The 24,211-nt window shown below is 48.8% G+C and overlaps 2 protein-coding genes across 6 annotated transcripts; one reads left to right on the top strand and one right to left on the bottom strand.

Moving 5' to 3' along the window:
* Positions 1 to 4,181: 4,181 nt before the first annotated feature.
* HPX (hemopexin) lies at positions 4,182 to 18,825 on the top strand. 4 transcript variants are annotated; one of them, XM_058185902.1, is made up of 10 exons: positions 4,182 to 6,441; positions 14,164 to 14,285; positions 15,442 to 15,518; positions 15,915 to 16,141; positions 16,306 to 16,459; positions 16,619 to 16,831; positions 17,049 to 17,165; positions 17,445 to 17,575; positions 17,818 to 17,962; positions 18,518 to 18,825. In XM_058185902.1, the coding sequence occupies exons 2-10, from the start codon at positions 14,269 to 14,271 to the stop codon at positions 18,799 to 18,801; spliced, it is 1,365 nt and encodes a 454-aa protein (XP_058041885.1). In that variant the 5' UTR covers positions 4,182 to 6,441; positions 14,164 to 14,268; the 3' UTR covers positions 18,802 to 18,825. The 4 variants fall into 4 exon arrangements, with proteins under 4 accessions (XP_058041885.1, XP_058041884.1, XP_058041883.1 ...); XM_058185901.1 differs by having other exon boundaries at positions 4,182 to 6,446; XM_058185900.1 differs by lacking the exons at positions 4,182 to 6,441; positions 14,164 to 14,285 and adding an exon at positions 14,646 to 14,765.
* A 204-nt stretch (positions 18,826 to 19,029) lies between these two features.
* Positions 19,030 to 23,453, bottom strand: LOC131199596 (uncharacterized). Of its 2 annotated transcripts, none has more exons than XM_058185536.1 (2): positions 21,537 to 23,453; positions 19,030 to 20,257 (listed from the first exon to the last, which is right to left on the bottom strand). In XM_058185536.1, exon 2 carries the CDS (start codon positions 20,247 to 20,249, stop codon positions 19,095 to 19,097), a length of 1,155 nt encoding a protein of 384 aa, XP_058041519.1. In that variant the 5' UTR covers positions 20,250 to 20,257; positions 21,537 to 23,453; the 3' UTR covers positions 19,030 to 19,094. The 2 variants fall into 2 exon arrangements, with proteins under 2 accessions (XP_058041519.1, XP_058041518.1); XM_058185535.1 differs by having other exon boundaries at positions 21,771 to 23,453.
* Positions 23,454 to 24,211: the final 758 nt, after the last annotated feature.

Genomic DNA, 24,211 nt, shown 5'->3' with positions numbered 1-24,211 from the left:
CGGCTCTCTGTCAGATCTTGGGTGGGGGCGGGAGGGACAGAGAAGGTGCAGCTGCTCCTTGCCCAGGGCCATGTCTGCCCCATGCTGCAAGAACCAGTGTAGTGTGGGAGGGGGCTGAAAGCAGCTTTCCCCTGCAGAAGCCCCCACCCCCGGAACAAAACCTGCATTGCCGGGACCTAGAAAGATGTATCCCCTCCCTGCCTGCCCTACTTGGGGTTAGGGTTAGGATGCCCTTCAATTTCAATTTTTTATTGTTAATGCACAATGAGATTGGCTGAGCCTCCCTTAGTGCACACACACCTAACATAATACATCTCAATAACTCACAGTGAAGGAAAGAAAATCTCTAACCCAGTAAATCATACTAACAAACATACTATACATGCAGTATATCACAGAAGTGAGTACACCCCATCACATTTTGTAAATCTCTTCATGTGACAACACCGAAGCAATGACACTTGACTACAATGTAGTAAGTATACAGCTTGTAGGTAAAGGTAAAGGTTCCCCTCGCACATACGTGCTAGTCGTTGCCGACTCTAGGGGGCGGTGCTCATCTCCGTTTCAAAGCCGAAGAGCCAGTGCTGTCCGAAGACGTCTCCGTGGTCATGTGGCCGGCATGACTCGACACCAAAGGCGCACAGAACGCTGTTACCTTCCAACCAAAGGTGGTCCCTATTTTTTCTACTTGCATTTTTATGCGCTTTTGAAATACAGCTTGTATAATGGTGTAAATGTGCTGTCCCTCAAAATAATGCAACACACATATTAGTGTCTAAACTGCTGACAACAAAAGCGAGTACACCCCTAAGTGATAATGGGGCCCAAAGCGTCAATATGCCACCATTATTTTCCAGCACTGCCTTAACCCTCTTGGGTTAAGTTCAGCAGAAGAGCTACTGGAGTCCTCTTCCATTCCTCCATGATGACGTCATGGATCTGGTGGATGTTAGAGACCTTGCACACCTCCACCTTCCGTTTCAGGATGCCCCACGGATGTTCAATAGGTTTAGGTCTGGAGACACCCTTGGCCAGTCCATCACCTTTACCCTCAGCTTCTTTAGCAAGGCAGTGGTCATTTTGGAGGTGCTTTTGGGGTCATTATGTTGTAATACTGCCCCGCGGCCGTCTCCAAAGGGAGGGGATCATCTTCTGCTTCTGTATGTCACAGTACATGTTTGCATTCCTGGTTCCCTCAATGAACTTTAGCTCCCCAGTGCTGGCAGCACTCACGCAGCCTCAGACCAGGACATTCCTACCACCAAGCTTGATTGTAGGCAAGACGCATTTGCCTTTTTGTAGTCCTCACCTGGTTGCTGCCACACACGGTTGACACCATCTGAACCAAATAAGTTTCTCTTGGTCTCATCGGACCACAGGACACGGTTCCAGAAATCCATGTCCTTAGTCTGCTTGTCTGCAGCAAACCGTTTGCAGGCTTTCTTGTGCATCATCTTTAGAAGAGGCTTCCTTCTGGGATGACAGCCCTGCAGACCAGTTTGATGCAGCGTGCAGCGTATGGTCTGAGAACTGACAGACTGACCCCCCCCCACCCCTTCAACCTCTGCAGCAATGCTGGCAGCATTCCTACATCTATTTCCCAAAGTCAGTTTCTGGATATGACGCTGAGCACGGGCACTCAACTTCTTTGGTTGACCATGGTGAGGCCTGTTCCGAGTGGAACCTGTCCTGTTAAACCACTGTATGTTCTCGGTCACTGTGCTACAGCTCAGTTTCAGGGTCTTGGCAATCTTCTTGTAGCCTAGGGCTAGGCCATCTTTATGTAGAGCAACAATTCATTTTTTCAGGTCCTCGGAGAGTTCATTGCCATAAGTTGCCATGTTGAACTTCCAGTGATCAGTATGAGAGTGAGTGATAACACCAAATTTAACATACCTGCTCCCCCTTCGCACTGGAGAACTTTTTTTTTAAATTTACATTTATATCCCGCCCTTCTCCGAAGACTCAGAGCGGCTTACATTGTGTAAGGCAATAGTCTCATTCTATTTGTATATTGACAAAGTCAACTTATTGCCCCCCCAACAATCTGGGTCCTCATTTTACCTACCTTATAAAGGATGGAAGGCTGAGTCAACCTTGGGCTTGGTGGGACTCGAGCCTGCAGTAATTGCAAGCAGCTGTGTTTTAATAACAGGCTATCTTACAGCCTGAGCCACCCACTTGTACCACTAATGAATCGCATGACACCAGGGAGGGAAACCAGCTACTTGGGCCCCATTTGGACATTATCAGTTAGGGGTGGACTCACTTTTGTTTCCAGCAGTTTAGACATTAATGGCTGTGTGTTATATTTTGAGGGGACAGCACATTTATGCTGTTACACAAGCTGTATACTCACTACTTTACATTGTAGCCAAGTGTCATTTCTTCAGTGTTGTCAATGAAAAGATATACTTAAGTATTTACAAAATGTGAGGGTGTGTACTCACTTCTGTGATATACTATATATGTGCATAACATTACATTGTAATATATTGCGCCAATATGAGCATGTTGCGCCTGCTCTGCAAGTCTGTCATACTACATAGTTATAATGTTATGTTGCATTCAGGCGTCTGACAGCCCACAGATAAAAGCTACCCTTCAGCCTGTTCGTACGACTGGCTAGGCTTCTATATCTCCTGCCCGATTGTAGGAGAGTAAAGAGGTGCTGACCAGCGTGTGTGTCATCCTTGAGGATTTTCATCGCTCTGCTAAGGCAGGGAGTCCTAGCAATTTCGTTTAGTGGTGTCAGTGGACAGCCCATGATATTTTGTGCCGTGCTCATCACCCTCTGTAATGTCTTTCTATCCGCAATAAGTGAGGGCACTTTCTATTTTGGACTGGTAAAAGAGGTCATCAGTTGTCCCACCTTGTTCTTCCGCAAGACCTTAAGGAAGTGGAGTCTCTGTTGGGCACCTGGATTGTGTTATTTTTTCAGGTGAGATCTTCACTAAAATGGACTCCCAGGAATTTGAAGGAGGGGACTCTCTCCACACAGCCCCCCTCGACGTAAAGTGGGGCAGGTTCCTCTCTTCTTCTGGAAGTCTAGCACCATCTCCTTTGTCTTGCTGATGTACAGATGAAAGTTGTTTCCTGAGCACCACGTGGATAATTTTTGAACCTCCCTCCCGTATGCTGCTTCATCTCCACCTGTAATGAGGCCCAAATAGGGTGGTATCATCTGCAAACTTGATAATCACAGTGGATGGGTAAGAAGGTAAATATAAGGTAGGTAAAATGAGGACTCAGATTGTTGGGGGGGGGCAATACAAGTTGACTTTGTATATAATATACAAATGGATGAAGACTATTGCTTGACATAGTGTAAGGCGCCCTGAGTCTTCGGAGAAGGGCGGGATATAAATGCAAATAAAAAAAAAGAAAGAAGATACACAATCCTCCTCCTGGAGATCTGCACTCCTCGGCTTAAGCCTGCCAAGTGAATGACACCCCCCCTTTTAATCCGCCGCCGTCGCTGGACCACCTCCTCGTGGGACCTTCCCTGGCCGGTGGCTTTTTCCGGCCCTGAAAAACTCCCGGAGGCTAGTTTCCCAACTGCAGGCGCTCCTCTTTAATGGCTGCGCTGCTTATTGTGCCAGTGTCCGGAGCCTAGCAGGGCTTGTTGGCTGCGTTGGCACCCCAAGGAAGGAAGGCCAGTTCTCCTCCTTAGACACCGGCCGCCTCTGCTGGCTACTTGCGGGCTGCCCTACGATTAACAACTTTGCCCCCCCCCCGACCCCCAAAAAAGCGCTAGCCACGCGGGTTCGCAGCTCCGCCAGTGACGTGGGCGCAGTTTCGGCCACCGGCTGCATCCCGAGGTCACGTGACGGTGGTTGAGCGCGGGCGCTGCGGAGCGCCACAAAAACGCTCGCAAAGCTGGCCCGCCGCCTCGGGCTGCTTAAGGACCGGCCCGGCTTCAGACCGTAACTCTGGCCTCAGTTGCAGTCCTAAACCCGACACCCTCACACCCGTCCGACCTCCAATCACCGTCGCGGACGCCGCCGGCTTTCCCCTGACTGGTCGGCGCGCCCGTCCTTCATTCAGCCCCACCCCTCGGCCGCGGAGGATAGAGTCACGGGACGGGAAGGTCCCGCCTGCGTCCTCCTGGCCTCGGCAACAGCGCCTTGATTGGCCGCCGTCGCTTGACGTAAGGGGAAGCGTCCCAGGACAGGCGGACGCGCTGCTGCGCTGTGGTCTCCTCCTGCAAGGGCGCGTGCGCGTGCGCGGCGGGGCGCTCCCGGGGAGTCAAAAGCGTTTCCAGCCTTTAGCCAAAGGGAGTCTGAAATCTGCCGCTTGGTTTGACCGCCCCAAGAGGGAGGCCAGGGCTCGGCAGAGAGAGCGGCTTTCCCTCCCCTTCGGGGAGCAGAGCTAGAGAGAAGCGGGGCTGCGTGGGGGGGACACACCAAGTCCGGCCTTTCAGGCGGGGAGCCTTCTGTGGCTGCGCTTCCTTTTGAACCAGTTGAACTCGGGTGTGGTCTGCAATGGAGGGGACGAAGGGACTAGCAAGGAGGGGGCCGCTCCTTGCTAGCCCCTTTGCCCGCTTCCACTGCAGATCAGAGCCGAGTCCAGGCGGGATCCTCTCTCTCTGCCTGATCCCGCCCCCCGCCGCTCTTTCACCTCGCACGGACCCCCTCTGCCTCCCAGGGGAACCTGATTCCCGGCTTCGGGATGCTCTGGGGGATGCATCCCGATCTCCCTGGGACCACCGAAGGGCCTGGCAGATCTCCCGGGAGGGGGAGGGGCGCGCGTCTGCCTTCTTGCACTAACCCAGCTGGTGTTGGCTGGGGAGAGCTGCTGCCTCGGCATAAAGTGGGTTGGTCAGAAGTCGAGGCTGCGTGGGTGGTTCTCCAGAGAAGCTGCTGGAAAGAATCAGACCCGCCTCTGGGTACCTGGTGTCTCCTTCCCTGGGAACAGGAGGCCTTGACAATTTCCCCTTATTGACCGGCATGCCAGAGGAAGGCAAATATTGTCCCTATGTGCAATAGTGGGGGAGGGGGGAATCTGGGGCAGCGTCAGCCTGACTCTGGGACTGGCATGGCTCCTGAGGGGGCCATGGGCCGATGGAGCTGCCAGCCTTAAAAGCTGAAGTCTCTCAAAGGCCAAGAAATGGGCCTTTTCGTTCTGCTGAGCCCTCAGCTGAATTGTCGCCTGAAATGTCACAGAATAGCAAGTGGGCTTTGGAGCTCTGTGTGTGTGTGTGTGTGTGTGTGTGTGTGTGAGAGAGAGAGAGAGAGCAGGGAAACTTTTATCTTCAGCCCCCTGCTGGAATAATTCAGAGCACCCCCCAAATCAGCCTGGCAAAGCTGGTGCTCCTGAGAAGGAAACTGCACAAGTGGGCAGAGGTTTCCCTTCCTTGGGAGTCGTAAAGGAGCAGATTGGGCAGCTATTGTATCTTTGCTGGAAAGGGGAGGAGGGGGGGAAGGATCCTCTTTCCCTCCCTTTTTCCCCTGGGCCCCTCCTGACTGAGGACTAGGGATGGGTGCAGAGTCTTGCACAATTTGGGATTGTCCTGGAGATTTCCTCATAGTGGGAGGCCCGACTGCACCCTCCATCCACTGACCCATCCCCCACCTGCCAGCGCTGTTCTTGTTCTTTTTGGCAGCTTCACTCTGCAAGGGATGTGGAACACGATGTGCTGCTTCCTGGTGTTTCAGAGCTTCTGGGAACGCTGCTCGTAGTCTAGAAACAGGAATGTGTTTTACCTTTCAGCATTAATTGTGACCATCAATTGTGTTGTAAATGTTGTACCTTGATGAATGTATCTTTTCTTTTGTGTACACTGAGAGCATATGTACCAAGACAAATTCCTTGTGTGTCCAATCACACTTGGCCAATAAAATTCTATTCTATTCTATTTATTAGTCTGATCTGTGGATGTTTGCACAGATTGGATTCAAAAATGCACTGAATTTAGGACTTCCGGTGGCTCCGTCTCCCCGGAGGACGTCTGGAATGGCGTCCTGAACTGAGATTCTGTAAAAGCTGGTGAAACAGCGGAGAACAGCTGTTAGCCAGCTTTAAAGCTTTTCTCTGGGTGAAAGAGAATAGCGAAGAGTGGCTGGATAGCAGAAGATTGCCCCAGGGGCTCTGCTTTCTTATGCAGAGTCTCAGAGGGGTGCCTGCTTAATCCAGCCTTACTCCAGACTCGGCTTGATCCTGCTAATTAGGCAGGACAAGAGGAGACGCCCACCTCTGCTCCATTGATTCCGTTTTGAATAACTAAAAGCAGACGGGACAAATAGAAGTGATCGATTATTGGGGAAGCAAGAAGAGAGCTGACTTCTACTTCTTTTTAAAAAAAGGGGAAAACTTTTTTTCACTTTAACTTAGTGAAGGAAGAAATGGCGTCTGAGAGGAAGTGGATTGGAGGCTGATTGTGAGAGAAAGGAAGTTCGTCTTTGTGGATTTTGGCTGAATAGAAGCTCTCCATAGAAGGCAAGGTGAAAGTTTTTATTTTACAACTTTAATTTGAGACTTTTTGAGACTCTGAGATTTTACAATTCTAATTAGAGACTTTACTTAAATTAAAATGGCTTTTAAGCCACCAAAAGCTCCCATGACGAGAAGGGGGTCTGAAACTAACTTGGAAGATATGTTAAAGGAACAGAACAGAGTTTCTGAAGAGCGATTTAAAGAAATTATGAATAATATTCATGGTGTGAAGGATCAACTTAGGGAAGAAATTAAAGAGACTAATAAAAAAATTAGAGAAGATTTATTGATGGTTTTTCAAGGTTTGGCAAAAAATTTGGAAGTAATGGAGGATAAAGTGGAAGTAATTAGTCAAGCAAATCAGTATTTGGATAATAAAGTTGGAGAGCTCCAAAAGAAAGTGGATAAAAATGAGGACCATGTGGTGGTATTGCAATATAGAGCGTTGGAGAAGGCTCTGAGAATTAGGGGTCTTCAAGACCGGAAGGAAGAAGATCTTAAAAAAGTTATATCAGAAGCCTTAGCTGAAATGTTAGGAATGGACCCTCAAGAAGTTGATTTTCAAATTGACAAGGCATATAGGGTTAATTCTTGGGTAGCGAGGCAGAAAAAGCTCCCAAGAGACATTGTAATTTATTTTTTGACTTCTACAATAAGAAATCAGATTTTGCAAGCTACATACCAAAAGAAATTGCAAATAGCAGAACAGGAGGTGTTGGTTTTGAAAGAGATCTCTGCTAAAATGTTAAAGGATAGAAGGGATTTTAGGTTTTTTACACAAGAGCTTAAGAAGCATCAGATTCAATATAGATGGGAGGTTCCAATTGGCTTAACAGTATTTTTCCAAGGCAGGAGATATCGAATTGATACTGAGTTGAAAGCAAAAGATTTTCTTTTTAATGTATTGAAAGTGGATGTAGAAACAGTGGATAAAAGTCTTCAAGAGAGTGGGGAAGTTGAAACTGCACCTGTGATGTCAGTACCTCAAGAACAACCTCAAGAACAAAGAGTGACAAGGGGAGCTATTAGGCGTAAGGAGCTAGAGGAACGACTTCAAAGACAGGAACGGGATTTTACTACTGAAGCTGTGGGAGGAGCCAAACCGAAGAGTGAGAGTCTTCAGCTAATTGCTCAGAAGCTTCAAGAGGCCAGTGATGGCAAATAAATTTTTTACATGGAATGTTAATGGATTAAATTCAGCACAGAAAAGAAGAAAAATATTCCATTATTTGAAACAATTTAAAAATGATGTGATATGTTTGCAAGAGACACATATAAAATTATCATATATATTTGAAGAAAAATATATCAGCTAAATTAATTGAAACGGACATTCAAGGAAGATATATTGCTATTGAATTGATTTTAGAAGGAAAAAAGATACTTGTGATTGGCATATAGAATAGAATAGAATAGAATAGAATAGAATTTTATTGGCCAAGTGTGATTGGACACACAAGGAATTTGTCTTGGTGCATATGCTCTCAGTGTACATAAAAGAAAAGATACGTTCATCAAGGTACAACATTTACAACACAATTGATGATCAATATATCAATATAAATCATAAGGATTGCCAGCAACAAGTTATAGTCATACAGTCATAAGTGGAAAGAGATTGGTGATGGGAACTATGAAACGATTAATAGTAGTGCAGATTCAGTAAATAGTCTGACAGTGTTGAGGGAATTATTTGTTCAGCAGAGTGATGGCCTTCGGGAAAAAACTGTTCTTGTGTCTAGTTGTTCTGGTGTGCAGTGCTCTATAGCGTCGTTTTGAGAGTAGGAGTTGAAACAGTTTATGTCCAGGATGCGAGGGATCTGCAAATATTTTCACGGCTCTCTTCTTGATTCGTGCAGTATACAGGTCCTCAAAGGAAGGCAAGTTGGTAGCAATTATTTTTTCTGCAGTTCTAATTATCCTCTGAAGTCTGTGATTTTCTTGTTGGGTTGCAGAACCAACCAGACAGTTATAGAGGTGCAAATGACAGACTCAATAATTCCTCTGTAGAACTGGATCAGCAGCTCCTTGGGCAGTTTGAGCTTACTGAGTTGGCGAGAAAGAACATTCTTTGTTGTCCTTTTTAATGATGTTTTGATGTTAGCTGTCCATTTGAGATCTTGCGATATGATAGAACCCAGAAATTTGAAGGTTTCTACTGTTGATACTGTGTTGTCAAGTATTGTGAGAGGTGGAAGTATGGAAGGGTTTTTCCTAAAATCTACCACCATTTCTACGGTTTTGAGTGTGTTCAGTTCCAGATTGTTTTGGTTGCACCACAAGGCTAGTCGTTCGACCTCTCGTCTATATGCGGATTCGTCATTGTCTCGACTGAGACCAATCACTGTTGTGTCATCTGCGAACTTCAGTAGCTTAACAAATGGATCATTGGAGATGCAGTCATTGGTATACAGAGAGAAGAGAAGTGGGGAGAGCACACAGCCTTGGGGGGCCCCTGTGCTAATTGTACAGGTATTTGATGTGATCTTGCTTAGCTTCACCTGCTGCTTCCTGTTTGTTAGGAAGCTTGTGATCCACTTACAAGTCTGTTCCGGTACCTGTAGCTGGTTTAGCTTAGTTAGAAGAATGTCTGGAATGATGGTATTGAATGCTGAACTAAAGTCTACAAAAAGGACCCTTGCATAGGTCTTTGGAGACTCAAGATGTTGTAGGATGTAGTGCAGAGCCACTACACCTAATATATGGTGTAGGTGTATATATATATATATACACCTACACCTATATATGCACCTAATCAACAACAAGAAAAATTTTATAAACTGTTACATGAAAAATTGACTCTTTGGGACTATAAAACGTTTATTATATTAGGGGATTGGAACGGTGTAATGGACATTAGAAAAGATAAAAGAACTCTTTCTAAGAAAATTCCTATGTATGCAAAACTGCCTAAATCTTTTTTTGATTTGATGGAAGATTTTGAGTTGAAAGATATATGGAGAAGGCAGAATTTTGATGATAGAGACTATACTTATTTTTCGGATAGGCATCAATCTTTTTCACGTATTGATTTTATATTAATTACCAATGACTTGCTTTCTAGGGTTAGGAAAACAAAGATATTTCCAAGGTGTTTAACTGATCATAGTCCGGTATGGATGGAGTTGCAATATGAAGGTGGAAGAAGATCATGGAGAATAAATGAAAAATTGTTTAGATATGAGGATAATGTAAATCAATGTAAAAAACAAATGAAAGAATTTTTTGATTATAATTTGGGTAAGGGAACTTCGATAGAAATGGTGTGGGACGCTAGCAAGGCCTTTATGAGAGGAAATTTGATATATATTAATAGTAGACAGAGGAGAAAATTACAAAAACAGCGGAGTGATTTAGAAGAGGAAATTCAGAGGAAACAACAATTATTGGTATATAATCCACATGATTTAAAAACTACTGAGGCGATAAAGATATTACAGAGTCAATTTAATATGTTAATGGCAGATCAGGTGGCAACCAATATACAATATGCTAAACATAATACTTTTTTTAATGCCAATAAATCAGGGAGGTGGTTGGCTTATATGTTAAGGAAAAGACAGAAAGCAGGTACTATTGAAAGAATTGAATACAAGGGTAAAGTGCGATTTCAACAGGATAAAATTAAAAAAGCTTTCTTGGAATATTATACAAATTTATATGCCAGAGATACAATACTGAATATGGATATTGATAAATATTTGAAAGAATATAAGGTTAAAGGTTTAACTAATGAACAAAGGGAAGAGTTGAATCGGCCTATAACTTCTGAGGAAATTATTTTGGTAATAAAGCAATTAAAAATAGGGAAATCCCCGGGCACAGATGGACTTACAGCAATATATTATAAAAAGTTACAGGATGAGATAGTTGGTCCACTTATGGAGTTATTTAATCAGATACTGATGGGAGGAGGAGTGCCACCATCATGGAGGACTACTTTTATTTCATTGATACCAAAAGAGGATCAGGATTGTACTAAGCCTGGGAATTATAGACCGATTTCACTCTTGAATAATGATTATAAGATTTTTGCGAAAATAATGGCAAATAGGTTAATGGAAATTGTACAACAAAGGATTCATACTGACCAGTCTGGTTTTATAAAAGGGAGACAAATGAGGAATAACGTTAGGCAGATAGTGAATTTATTGGAATATATATATTTTTTTTATTTGCATTTATATCCCGCCCTTCTCCGAAGACTCAGGGCGGCTTACACTATGTCAAGCAATAGTCTTCATCCATTTGTATATTATATACAAAGTCAACTTATTGCCCCCAACAATCTGGGTCCTCATTTTACCTACCTTATAAAGGATGGAAGGCTGAATCAACCTTGGGCCTGGTGGGACTTGAACCTGCAGTAATTGCAAGCTGCTGCTGTTAATAACAGACTGTCTTACCAGTCTGAGCCACCAGAGGCTTTTCTTTTCTTTGGAAAAGAAAAATCAGATTCCGGCAGCGTTTATATTTTTGGATGCAGAGAAAGCTTTTGATCGTTTGCATTGGGAATTTTTATTTAAATTAACAGACAAAATGCAATTTGGAAATGGTTTTATACGAATACTTAGGGCAATTTATGGAGAGCAAACAGCTCAGATAATAATTAATGGTAGTTTAACAGATAGTTTTAAAATTGCGAAAGGAACAAGGCAGGGGTGTCCTTTATCACCTTTATTGTTTATTTTGTCTTTGGAACCTTTACTGGATAAGATAAGAGAGTTAAGGGAGATAGAGGGTATTAGAATTAGAAGACATGAATACAAAGTTAGAGCATTTGCAGATGATTTGGTTGTTATGTTGACTCAGCCTATAAATTCAAGTGTATATTTGTTGGAAGTAATTAATCAATATGGAAGGGTCTCAGGGTTTAAAGTGAATCAAAATAAAACAAAAGTGTTAACCAAAAATATGATTAAGAACCAGAAAGAAAAATTAGAGGAAATAACAGGATTTGAAATTGTAAAAAAAGTTAAATATTTAGGAGTTTTTCTTACTTCATCAAATGTAAAATTGTATAAGAATAATTATGATGTGTTATGGAAAAAGATTCAGAAGGAAATGAATACTTGGAAAAAATTACAATTATCTTTGTTGGGGAGAATAGCAGCTATAAAAATGAATGTTTTGCCTAAATTCTTGTTCTTGTTTCAGATGATACCAATAATTAAGAAAGACAAAAATTTGGAAGAATGGCAGATTGGAATTAATAAATTTATATGGGAAGGAAAAAGCGAGAGTTAAAATGAAAATAATGCAAGATACACGGGAAAGAGGAGGATTAAAAATGCCTAATTTAAAACTGTATTATGAAGCAGTTGTTCTTTCGGTAATAAGTGATTGGTTTAATTTGACGGAGGAAAGGATTTTGAATATAGAAGGTTATGATTTATTATATGGTTGGCATGCATATTTATTGTATGATAAGAAAGTAGATAAAGCTTTTAAGAATCATGTGTTGAGAATTTCTCTTCTGCGTGTCTGGAAAAAATATTATTATAAGTTAAATTATAAAATTCCTATATGGGCAAGTCCTCAGCACGCAGTAGAGAATATAAATATAGAACAGGAACAAGAAATGATTACTTATAAAGATCTTTTATACAATGAGAGGGGAAATCTACAATTAAAATCTTTGGATACATTAAAAGAAGAAGGGAGGAATTATACGTGGTTTCAATATGGACAGTTAAAGGCTAGATGGAAAGAAGATCAGAAAATTGGTATTATTCAAAATGAAGAAAATTTGGTTAAACAAATTAGAAATCAAACCCAGAGGCATATAAAGAGATTGTATACTGTGTTGATAGAAATAAATTCTGAAAGAGATTTAATAAAGGATTGTATGATAAAATGGGCACAGAATATTCAAGAACCAATAATGTTGGAAACATGGGAAAAAAATTGGGTTAGAAATGTTAAATTTACGCAAGCGCAGAATTTAAGGGAAAATTTTTATAAGATGTTTTATAGATGGCATTTAGATCCTAAGAAATTATCATGTATGTATCCAGATATGCAAGCGAAATGTTGGAGATGTAATTGTGATGATGCTACATATTTTCATGTATGGTGGACTTGTAAGAAAATTAAGTCTTTCTGGATAAGAATCTGGTGGATTATGCAGAATGTTCTGAAGAAGAAGATAAAGTTCCTACCGCAATTTTTTCTTTTGGGAATAACAACGGACTGTACAGTGATTGAGACTAAGTTGATTTTGAACTTAATAACAGCAGCAAGACTGTTGATTGGACAATATTGGAAGAAAAAAGAATTACCCACAATAGAAGAATGGATATTGAAAGTTTCCAATTTGGCTGAGATGGCTAAAATTTCAGCCTTCTTGAAAGACAGTACTCAAGAAAAATATTTATATGAATGGAAGAACTGGATTGATTATATTCAAAATAGATATCAGATTAAGAAATTTCGGATTGCCTTTGAATGAAGGATGATGTTTTTGATTTTAATGGAAGAAGTCAGGTTATGTGAGAGAGAAGGATTATAATTGTGTTAGATTTTAAAAATTTAATGTATGACTGTTTAATGAACTATACCTTGTGTTTGCTCCGGGAAGTCGGGGGGGAGGGAGGGGGTTTTGGAGGGAGGGGGGAAGGTGGGGGAGGGGGAAAAATTTAATTGTTGTTTTAAAACTTTTTCAATAAAAAAAAAATGCACTGAACTTTAATACCCCTCTAAATCTGCAGCTTTGGGATCTCCAGCGTTTGTGTGGTGGGTCTTTGCCCATTTTTCTAAATACAACAAACGTTTCACAGTGCGTTTAAAACTGCAACAATTAGGGGGGAATCCTCATTAATGCAGTGGAGGGTGGTCCTTGGATGTACTCCCCTCCCCCCCCAGATGCTTTAGAAAAGTTGCTGCAGAGAAGTTATAAGTGCCCAAGAACATCACAGAGCAGCACACTCCGATTTTAGGTAGTTCGCCGCTTAAAACAGTTCATTTAATGACCGTCCAAAGTTACAGTGGCATTGAAAAACATGACTTGACTTTTTCACACTGATGACCATTGCAGCATCTCCACTGTCACATGATCAAAATTCAAACACTTGGAAACTGACTCCTATTTATGACGGTCACAATTTCCCAGGGTCACGTAATCCCCTTTTGCAACTGTCTGACCAGCAAAGTCAATGGGGAAACCAGATTCACTTAACAACCATGTGATTAACAATTGCAGTGATTCGCTTTACAAGTGTGGCAAGAAAGGGAATCTGGTTATGTGGATGCAGCACCAAACTGCGTTCCACTTTTCTGCAGATTTTTTCTTTTTGCAGATAATTATTATTGAGCCTAAGATGCCCATCCTAGAGTTCTGCCCTAGCCTTTTCTCTTCCAGCCAAGGGCCATCAAGCCTGTCTCGGCCAAATTTTATTCCGTCGTTTTCACTTCTTTGGCTTTTATTTCCGTCTTGTAGGCTGTTGGGTTTCCCACCCAAGCGTGTCTCCTCCGCAGGTTTGATAGCTTTGCCATCTTCCTTCAAGCCAGTTTGTAATGATTCTGAAAACCCTTGTGGGACCCGTTTCATGCCTTGATAGGATGATTGCTGACAAAGTAGTTAGCTATCGTAATAAAGACATCACCTCCAGGGCTCTGAGAGTGGGGCTGTTTGTAATGTTGGAGGTCATCATTTTGCCTGTAACTAAGGAGTCCCCTTAAATTTGGTAAGCTTTCATCCAGTACTTCTTGTCTTGTTCTCCAAAGCACTCTAGGGCAGGACAAGAAGTTACAAGTGGAAGATCATTAAAGACAGACCCAACCGAGAAGGAAGTGGGAATTTCCTGACAGTGGGAACAATCAAGCAGTGGAATGGCTTGCCACCAGAGGTTAGGAGTGCTCCATCACTGGACGTTTTTAAGAAGAGGCTGGAGAGCTAGATTTCTGGTTTCGCTCCCATTGAAGGGAAGACTTGCAAGGTTTTGGCCATACGGCTGCTTTGGGCCTGGATTGTTCCCTGCTTGGAGCAGACAGCCAAATAACCCCCTTCCAGGGAGGGCTTGCCATCCAGAGATCCTGGAGAGGTGCGGAGGGGTGTGTGTGTCACTTTCTGGAAGCCTTCAGCTCGGCAGACAGCTTGATAGAGAAGCAAGGGAGGTGGGAGGGGCAGGAGGTGCATTCCTGAGCCTGGGCTCTTGTCCACTGAGTACACAGAGCAGATACGCAGAGCCTGTCCATCCGGCTCTTGCTCGGGGCCAGCTGGGGAAGGGAGCAGGCGAGCGTCTTTCCCCGTTTCAGATCTCCCACTCAATGGGCCTGCTGAGCCCAAAGAAACCCCTGGGCCTCCCCCACAGCTGCCTCCCCCCAAGGTTCTGCATCTGCTTCTGTAGTAGCACTGGGGTGTCTCAGGATGGGGGCAGGAGCGGGAGTGGCTCAACTTCACCCAGGCCATTGAGAGATTCCCAGCAGTCCGGTTGATCTTTTTCTGGTGCTGGTGGTGGGAACTGACTTCTGGGGGTGTGGCATTGATTTTAGCACCAGATCCAACTCAGCTGTTTAGCCTGGAGTGGGGGGAAGGTGTGTGCTTGGGGGGGGGGCTGTACTGCCCTCTAGGGAAGAGCAGCCATGACAGGGTGCAAGGGGTTAAAGGGGTGGCCCGGCTTAAGCAACGCGCTGGGTGCTTTCCCCAGTTGGGAAACATCCAGCTGCCCTGATATAAGAAGCCAGGCAGCAGGGGTGGCCTGGCAGTGCAGCAACATGGGTGGCCTCTCTGCAGCTCTCTGCCTCAGCTGGGCCCTGGCGCTAGTGGGCACCCACCCCTTGTGAGTGGCTGTGGACCAGGGGGAGGGCATGGGGAGGAGGGGACAAGCACAGTCCTTGGAAGAGCCTTGGTGCTCAGGGGGCCGTCCATTTTCTCTGAATGATGGGACTTGTAATAGGAGCCTTGAACCAGGATCTGACTGGGGATCCTTTTTGGCCCTTGGATTGTGAAAGGGGGTGCCCTGAAAGGCCAACGCTAACGGGGGGGGGGGATTTCTCTGGCAGGGGACACGGCGGCCATGGCAACAAGACAATCGGCATCTGGCATCACCTGGGCTCGGAGCCTCCAGCCAACAGCACTGGTAAGTGGGCTGCCCTCTGGGCAGAAGCAGAGCCTGCAAGCTGCTCTTTGCTGGGATCCCATCTGGGAAAGTCTGCTCCCCCCAAATCTCCTTCCCCTTCCCTGAGGGGTGTGGGAAGGGCAGAATTTTTTCCTGGGGAGCCCATTGGACCCACTCTGAAGTCTTCAGCCAGGGGAACACTAAGGAACGGCCAGAAGAACTCTGGCTGGGAGGACAGAACTTCGGTCCCTCTGACTTTCACCCTCAGCCAGAGGAGTCTCCCAGGCCTGCAGATGGGGGGTGGGGATGGGGCTGCTGTGGAAATGATCCTCCTCTGCAGAACAGAGGCTCCTGCTGAGGGGACCATCACTGCAGGGTGGGGGTGTCACTGACTGCTACCTCCACTATTCTGCCCAGAGTTAATACAGCGCTGTGCTGATGAGGAGGGCTTTGACGCCGTCACGCTAGACGAGATGGGCACCATGGTCTTCTTCAAAGGCTCTTCGGTCTGGAAGGGCTTCACCGGTGCTGCGGAGCCCATAGAGGACTCCTGGCCTGAAATCCAAGGCCCCGTTGACGCAGCCCTGCGAATCCACTACCACGACCACCCAGACAGTCTTCACGACAATGTTTTGCTCTTCCAGGTACTGCTGACTTGCAGCCGACCTTCGGAGGGGCAGCTGGAGCCACCAGGGGCTGCCAGGCTGTGACAGGGAGGGGCTGGCTAGCTTGGGCAGAGGTGCGTCCAGAGGCATGGACGGGTGGTTGAGGAGTCTGTGCAAAATGGCAGTCTTGCATCCCCTTGCAGGGCAAGAGAGTCTGGGTGTACCATGAAGGGAGGCTGAGACATGGCTACCCCAAGCTGATTGAGCAGGAGTTCCCGGGCATCCCAGCCGACCTGGACGCAGCCGTGGAATGCCATCCGAAGGAATGCCCGTCTGAAACCATTGTGTTCTTCAAGGGTAAGAAAGGCTCCCTCGCTCGAGGGCCCAAGGCAGGTCTCTGTGTCTTGCCCGATGGAGGAAGCCGTTTGCTCCTTCACTCTGGCGGCGGCTGCAACCCCCACCCCCCGGGCCACCATCTTGGCCTCCTGCACTGACCCACCTACCATTTCCCTGCAGGCCCGAAGGCATTCACCTATGACCTGCGGACAAAGGCAGTGAAGCTGCGTGCCTGGCCGGCCATCTCCAACTGCACTGCAGCCGTACGCTGGCTGGAGCGCTACTACTGCTTCCAAGGCATCCGCTTCTTGCGCTTTGATCCACTGCGGGGCAGTGTGCCATCCCACTACCCGCGGGATGCCCGGGACTACTTCATGCGCTGCCCTGGCAGAGGTAGGTCACCTCATGGCTGCTGAGAAAGATGCAGCTGAGCCCAGGACAGGCGCCTGGCCTGCAAGAGGGACACAGGAAAACTTTGGTGCCGGGGTGGGCAAAGTTGTGGGGCTCAGTCCTGGTTCCTGAAGGAGGCGGGGTAGTGGTGCTGTTGCTCTTCCTGGCTGGGATCCAAATGGTGGCATCTGTCTCACTGCCTTGCCCTGCACCCCGATAGGCCACGGGAGGGAGTCCCAGAGGAACGCCACGCTCTGGGGCATCCTCAACGCCTGCAGTGGGCGTCCTTTCCCGGCTTTCTCGTCTGATGATCCTGGGCGCATCTATGCCTTTCGCGGTAAGCAAGCAGGATGGTGGTGGTGGCAGGCAGGGGAAATGTTGTGTGCTGCAAAGGGCAGCTCAACCAGGGAATGTAGTGGAGGAGGTGGGTGAATTTGGGCTATGGCCCTGAGTTAGCTCTAAGTGAAGCTGACTGTGAGTTAAGGGGACTCCCCTGGTCCAGGTGCTGTGCGGCCCAGCCAGAGGGCATGAGGTGGCCTGTCTCCACTTCCAGGGGAGGGTTGGGCTGGAGTGTGTCATCCTGGTGGGGCCTCCAACTGCTGCCGGCTCTCCTCAGGGGGTCACTACTTCCGGGTGGACTCTGTGCGAGACGGGCTGCATGCTTGGCTTTTGAACCACACCTGGTCAGGGCTGGAGGGGGAGGTGGATGCCGCCTTCAGCTGGGCAGACAAGCTCTACTTCATCCAGGTGAGCTGCCGAGGGAGGCTGGACTTTGGCATCCTTCAAAAGATCCGGGGCTCTGCCCCATCGCAGGGTGCTCCCTTAGGGGTGGACAAGTGAGCGGTGGGTCACCACCAGAGCCACCGAACGGAAACAAAGCATGGAGCAGCAAACAGAGCATCCTGGGGATGCCAGTCTCGGAGGTCAACTCGGGTGGGGGAGGGCATCTGAGGCTCAGCGGCTGACCTTTCACTCCCCCTTCCCTGCAGGACTCCCAGGTTACCATCTATAGATCTGAGCACGGCTACAGCCGGGTGGAGGGCTATCCCCGGCCCCTCGTGGAAGAGCTGGGTGTGTCCCAAGCAGATGCTGCCTTCACTTGCCCTTATTCTTCGGTGCTCTACATCATCCAAGGTGTGCAACCAAGCGGGGGTGGATGGTCACTTTTCTTGATAAGGGGGCTCAGTGGGCAATCCCTCCCAAAGACGACATCCCTTCTTGGTCAAGCTAGGCCCTGATGCCACTTAAATTCCAAAGCAATCTGTGTTGCAAGTGGCTTAGACCTCTGATCGGCTAGAGAAGGAACACAAAAACAAAAACAACCTTAGCTCTGGTCCTAACTCAAAAGGCAGGTGAAGAAACCCCCCCCCCCCAAGATATTGATCTGAAACCGTGTCATTCACTTGGGAAATGTCTGGCAGCAACAGGGAGGTGCAAGCCCTGGAAGTCACTCTTGGGGCTGAGCAAGATCCCATCCGTATTTTAGATGGGTGTGTGCGTGCAAAGAAGTTGTGCAGAAAGGAAACAGATGAGTGAAGGAGGGGCTTTGGAGACATGGAAGGGGGAGGCATGAAAGTCAGGGGAAGACAAGAGGACTGTTTCTGTTGGTGGCCAACCCCACCCAGCCTGGCATCCCAGATCAAGGCTCCCTCTGACCACATGCCCCCTCCCTCCTTCCCTCCCTCCCAGGAAATCACCTCCAGCCGATTGACCTGCAGCAGAGTCCTCGTCGCCCAGGACCACCACGGCTCCTCCCCCATCCCCATGTGGACAGCGCCATCTGCACCACCAAGGGGGTCTTCCTGTTTGTGGGGGCTGACTTCCACCAGTACCAGGACGTGGCCAAGCTCAGTGCTGCTACCGTCCCGGCGCCAGCCCAGAACACGGCAGCTGTCTTTTTCCACTGCTCTTCCTCAGGGGCTCCCCAGCCTCTTCCCTGGGGAGGGCATCACCCTGGACACAACCCTCAATAAATCATGTCTCAGCCATGGTGTCAATGCTGCTTTGTTTGTTTTTGTGTACGGTTTGTGTTTGTGTGTGTGTGGCGGCCTCTCGGCAGGGAGCGCTGCAGACCAGAAGTGTGGGGCTTGACCAAGATGGCACCGAAGGCCCTCCCTCCCCCGGGCACAGATGTCATTGGCTCAGAGGGGACGAGGGTGCAGGAAGGGCAAAATGAGTCCGGTTCGGTAGAAGAGGTTTTTATTGCGAGCTGTTTGACTCAGCCGTTTGTCAGCTGGGACTGCGGAAGCCCGCTGGCTTCGTGGGCTTAGGCGAAAATGCAGACGGTGCCCGAGGCCAGGCGGTGGTGGTACTCGTGCAGGAAGCTGGCGGCCAGCGGGAAGCTGCTCTTCATTTCCAACTTCCCTGGCACTACCAGGAGGGTGACGTCAGGCCCCAGCCCTTCGGCCAGCTTCTGCAGCATGCGGCGGGCCAGGTAGCCACGGGCTCGGCCCGGCTCGGCTTCCAAACTGGCGTAGACCTCAGGCGGCGGGTTGGGCAGCTTCCACTCCAGCTCACCAATGAGCTGGTTGGTGCGAGCCCTGTCCAGGGCCGAGGGGCTCTCCCGGTAGCAGGCCACCAGGTGGAGCCCCGCAGCGGCCTGCGCCGTCACAAAGCTGCCCTGGGCCAGCACCTCCCCGCTACCTGTCTCGCCCTCCGCCTTGCCCTCCGCCCGCCAGGCTATCACAGCCCAGCAGAGCCAATCGTAGTTCTGCTCCAGCTGACGCAGGAGCAAGGTGGCCAGCTGGGCCGGGTCGGGGGGCGCCGCCTGCTCTAGGGCCTGCTCTAGGGCGCGCTCCACGTCCTCCTGGGCCTGCTGGTGGAAGTAGCCCTTGCACTGGGCCAGTGCCTCCTTCATGCGCTTGTGCAGTGCAGCCACGCGCTGGTCCCAGACGCCCAGCAGCAGCGCCGGGTCACGCTTGGCCAGCCCCGCCTGGCACAGCAGGCACAGCAGCCCGGCGCCCAGCACGGCGTTCAGCTTCTGGCAGAAGAGCGCCATCTGCGGGCGGCGCGGGCGGTGGCGCTGCACGGCCTGCTCCAGCAGGGGGCGCTGCAGAGTGAGCACGGCGTTGCCCTGCAGGCGGCGCCACAGGACCAGCAGGCGGCGCTCCAGCTTCTCCCGCTCGCAGCCTTGCACAAAGAGCTCGGTCTCCAGCTGCGCGGCGGGGGCCGCCGCCCGCACCGCCAGGCACAGGTGACCGAAGGCGGCGGCCACGCAGTCCTCACAGGCGTCCAGCCCGCCGTCCTCCAGCAGCCCCGGGCCCGTCGCCAGCTCGCGCTCCAGCAGCTCCACCTCCCTGCGCACGAAAGCCAGCTCTTCGGCGGTGGCCGAGCCTTGCAGGTGGGACACGACCCCCAGGGCCAGCGAGCGCAGCGACTGCAGGAAGCCCACCGGCTCCAGGCACTGGGAGAAGAGCGCCATGCCGCGTCCTGCAAGGAGAGGCGGGAGGGCTCAGGAGGCTTGCCGCGAGACAAGAGGCCGGAGCCCGGGACCCCCGCCCCCTGCCCGAGGCGGCGTTGTTGACCCGCCAGCCAGCCAGTACTGCGGGTCTCGCTCCTTCCCCCCAAGAGCCGACCTCCCTGACTGGATGCCCCTTCCGCCCGTCTGGGTGGCCTGTTTACTGGAAGCCCACGGAGGGATTTTCCTGGCTTCTTTGGTTGGCTGTGGAAGGACTGGGCCAAGGGGCTTTGGAGGGATCCGTGGTATACCGGCCTGTGGTCAGAAAGGAGCAGACCAGGTAGTGGCTGAGACTAGTTGAAGTTCTGGGAGGTGCGAAACACCCAGCTATGAACACAGTGGCTGAATTCTTGGAGGTTTGGCCTCAGGGCCCCATGGGGGATAAGGTGGGTGGGTGGGTGGATGGAAAAGAGGCAGGCAAGCCCCCCTCCCTCCCTGTCTTATGTGACATGTCTCCAAAAAACGTTTAATTTTCTGCATTCAACCTGTAGGGAAGCCACCCCAGGCCTAAATGGAGACAGGTAGCTAGTTATTACTTCATTCATGACCCCCCTCCCCCAGCACAAGCCACAGGCAAGTCTAGCTGAACTGAGCTCATTCTCCGGGTGACCCAAGCTGGTGATCCCCACAGCAACTCTGCCTTCTCCAAGGCCAGAGAGGAGGGTGGAGGGGCCCGGCTCCCCCAGTCTGTGGCTCTGTTGGGAGGCTGGGCAGGACTCATCCTCAGGACTCTCTGTCCTTGTGCTGCCCTCCAGGGGAGGCAGGCAGTCGGCTGCAAGAGGAGGAGGAGGGGCCCACCCTCCCGGCCTGTGCTGTGAGATCGCCAAGGGCATCGAGGGCCTGGCTCACCTCCTGTATCCTTGGCCAAGCACTGCCAGGGGTCAGCTGGGCATGGGGGGGAAGAGGGACAGGGCAGCCTGTTCCCAGGGAAGGGGGAGTTCAAATCTTTGTCAAGATGGTTGAGAAGAAACGGGTTTTTTACCTTGGTCAGTGTGTGCCCCACCCCAAGCATACAGTCCCACAGATAAATAGTCTGGCCTGGTGGGTCAGCCCCCATTGGGTGGGGGCAGGGGCAATGAACAGCTTGCCCATAACCCAGAGCCCTCTCCTCAAGGACAAGAGAGCCTCCCCTTTCTGAGCTTCCCTTCTCAGGTTTTTCCCTGGGATTCTGCCTGCCCAGTTCCCTGCTAATGGCCTCAAGAGATGCCACAGCTGGATCTTGGGCTGGGGAGAGATCTGGCTTAGCCTTACCTGTCGGCCTGGCTCTTGCAAGCTTCCACCTGGACTGGGCACCTGCTGGTACCTGTTGCCTCCCTGATAAATCCCCAACTTATCTTGGCCCCGCCCACCTGAGCCACCTACTCCGAGGTTTTGCCTTGGGCCTCCTGGACCCGCTCCAGATTCTCTGTGGGGATTGGGTGGATAAGTGCCATTCTGGAGAGAATGCGGAGGTGACTTTCATGCCTTCTCTTAGGGGTTTCCCACCTGGTTTTCTGCCTGTTGGTGGCTTTGCGGGAGCCGGCAGGTGGAGGCAGCTTGAATCCCAACCCTTCAAACAGGCTGTGCTCATTGGGCCTCTGTCCCCTCTCTCTTCCTGGGTGGGAGGAGTCCTATTTATTTGGCTGTGTCTTGTCCCTTTTTAAAGCCGCCTCCCCACTCCTGAGGAAGGGGAGCCTGCATGCCAGTTTTTGAAGCTCTGAAGGCTCTGGAGTTTGCCCTGCTTGGCTGGTTGGTGCCCAGCTGCTCTGGTCTGTTTGGCCCCGTTGAAAGGAGATGCCCTTGAAGCCTTGGCCCTGGCCCTGGCCGAGCCCCAGAGGAAGCACCTCTGCTCTGGAGCAGGAAGTGACTTCCATGCCCCCTCCTTGGAACCTTCAGGGTAGCTCCCGCTTCTCTTTCACAGGACTAGGAGACACCCAGCCAGAAGGGGAAGGGTTAAGCTGCAGGGGGATGGGTGTTTACTGGCAGGCAAGGGCTCTGGTGCAGGAGCCCATGGATGCTGGAGGAGATTGGCAACTGCACAAGACCTGAGCCCCTTTGCCAGTGCTGGGGAAAGAGGGCAAGGCTCAGGGGTGAAATCTAAAAATTTTCCCTACTGGTTATGTGGGCGTGGCTTTTTTTTTTGTTTTTTTTGTTTACATTTATACCCCGCCCTTCTCCGAAGACTCAGGGCGGCTTACAGTGTATAAGGCAATAGTCTCATTCTATTTGTATATTTTTATAAAGTCAACTTATTGCCCCCCCAACAATCTGGGTCCTCATTTTACCTACCTTATAAAGGATGGAAGGCTGAGTCAACCTTGGGCCGGGCTCGAACCTGCAGTAATTGCAGGCTTTGTGTTCTTAATAACAGGCTTTACCAGCCTGCGCTATTCACCGGCTTGGTGGTCAGATGACTGGGTGGGCGTGGCCAATAACAATAAATAATAAAAATAATAAACGAAGTATACAAAACAATAAGAGGTACCAAAAACCAACTTTCACACTTTACACACACACAACACAACACAACTGACTCACACACAATGTAAAAGCAGCTGCACTTCACCCAAAATGGCCCCTGCAACAAACAGGAACCTCACACAGCCACAAAAAGCTCAAAAACCAACTTTCACACTTTACACACACACACCACAACTGACTCACTCACATACACACACACACACACACAAAATGCCACTGTGAGATTTTGTGTGTTTGTGTAGTTAGAGTGGAACACTACAGAAACACACCAAATCTCAGAAAGCTGCACAAATATTTTATTATTTTATTTTATTTGTATTTTTTAAGATCAGGGGTCTCCAATCTTAGTAACTTCAAGGTTTGTGGACTTCAACTCCCAGAGTTCCTCAGCCAGCTTTGCTAACCCTAACCTAACTTTGCTAACCCTAACCCTAATTCTGGGAGTTGACGTCCACAAGCCTTAAAGTTACTAAGGTTGGAAACCCCTGTTTTAGATATAAGCAGCTAAATTTAAAACTTCCTTAACTTTAAATTGCTGTCTAAAAAAACCCAACTCCTTAAAAAGAAAACCCAATTAACTTTTTTTTAATAGTTTACTTACCCAATTGAGGCAGGCAGATTGAGTTGCTAGCCGATGCAACTGATTGCAGCAGCCAAAGGAAAGCATGGCTTTGCAAGCCCAAAAGAAGCAGCAATAAGGCAAGTGGAGACGGGGCATTGGGGGGGCATGGGTGGGGGCTGTTGTAAGAGGTTGTAAAAAAGTGATTTTAAAAGCCTGTGATGATGAGGCAACTCATCTGGGATCACCAGAGGAAAAAAAGATTTTAAAAGGCTCCTCTGACTATCCCAGCTGAAGTTGCCTCATCACCAGAACTTCTTAAAAGGATTGTTTTAACAACCTCTTCAGCCGAAGAGTTTGTAGAAAATATGTTTTTTTAGGTTCTGGTGATGAGGCAAATCAGCTGGGATCGCCAGAGGAGTCTTCTAAAACCTTTTTTTTTTTTTACAAACAAACAAAAACTTTTAAAAGGTTCTGATGATCCCAGCTGAGCCGCAGGATCATCAAAGGCTTTTTTTTTTACTTTTAAAGACATTTTTTCGGCTGAAGAAAAACTGCTTTTAAAAGTAAAAAAACCCAAAACCTGATGATGGCGCGGCTCAGCAGGGGCAGGGGGCGGGGCCAGGGATTTTTGCTACCGGTTCTCCGAACCACCCACCGCCATCGCTACCAGATCGGGAGATCCGGTCCGAACCGGGAGCATTTCACCCCTGGTGCAGCTGCATGCTGGGGAGGGGGACCCAGCTGTGATCGGGGGGGGCACCTTTGTCTCCCTCCTAATGCTCTCTTGCATATGGCATCGTACTTACAAAATCTTGGGGAAGAAAAAAATTGATGGTACAAAGTGGCATAAGATGGGGACTGTTGCATTGCTTCTCTTGCTGGTGCCCTGTCCCTGCCTGCCTGT

Source organism: Ahaetulla prasina, chromosome 5 (assembly GCF_028640845.1).
Source record: "Ahaetulla prasina isolate Xishuangbanna chromosome 5, ASM2864084v1, whole genome shotgun sequence".
Lineage (NCBI taxonomy): Eukaryota > Metazoa > Chordata > Lepidosauria > Squamata > Colubridae > Ahaetulla > Ahaetulla prasina.
This window is presented reverse-complemented; position numbering and strand designations above follow the sequence as displayed.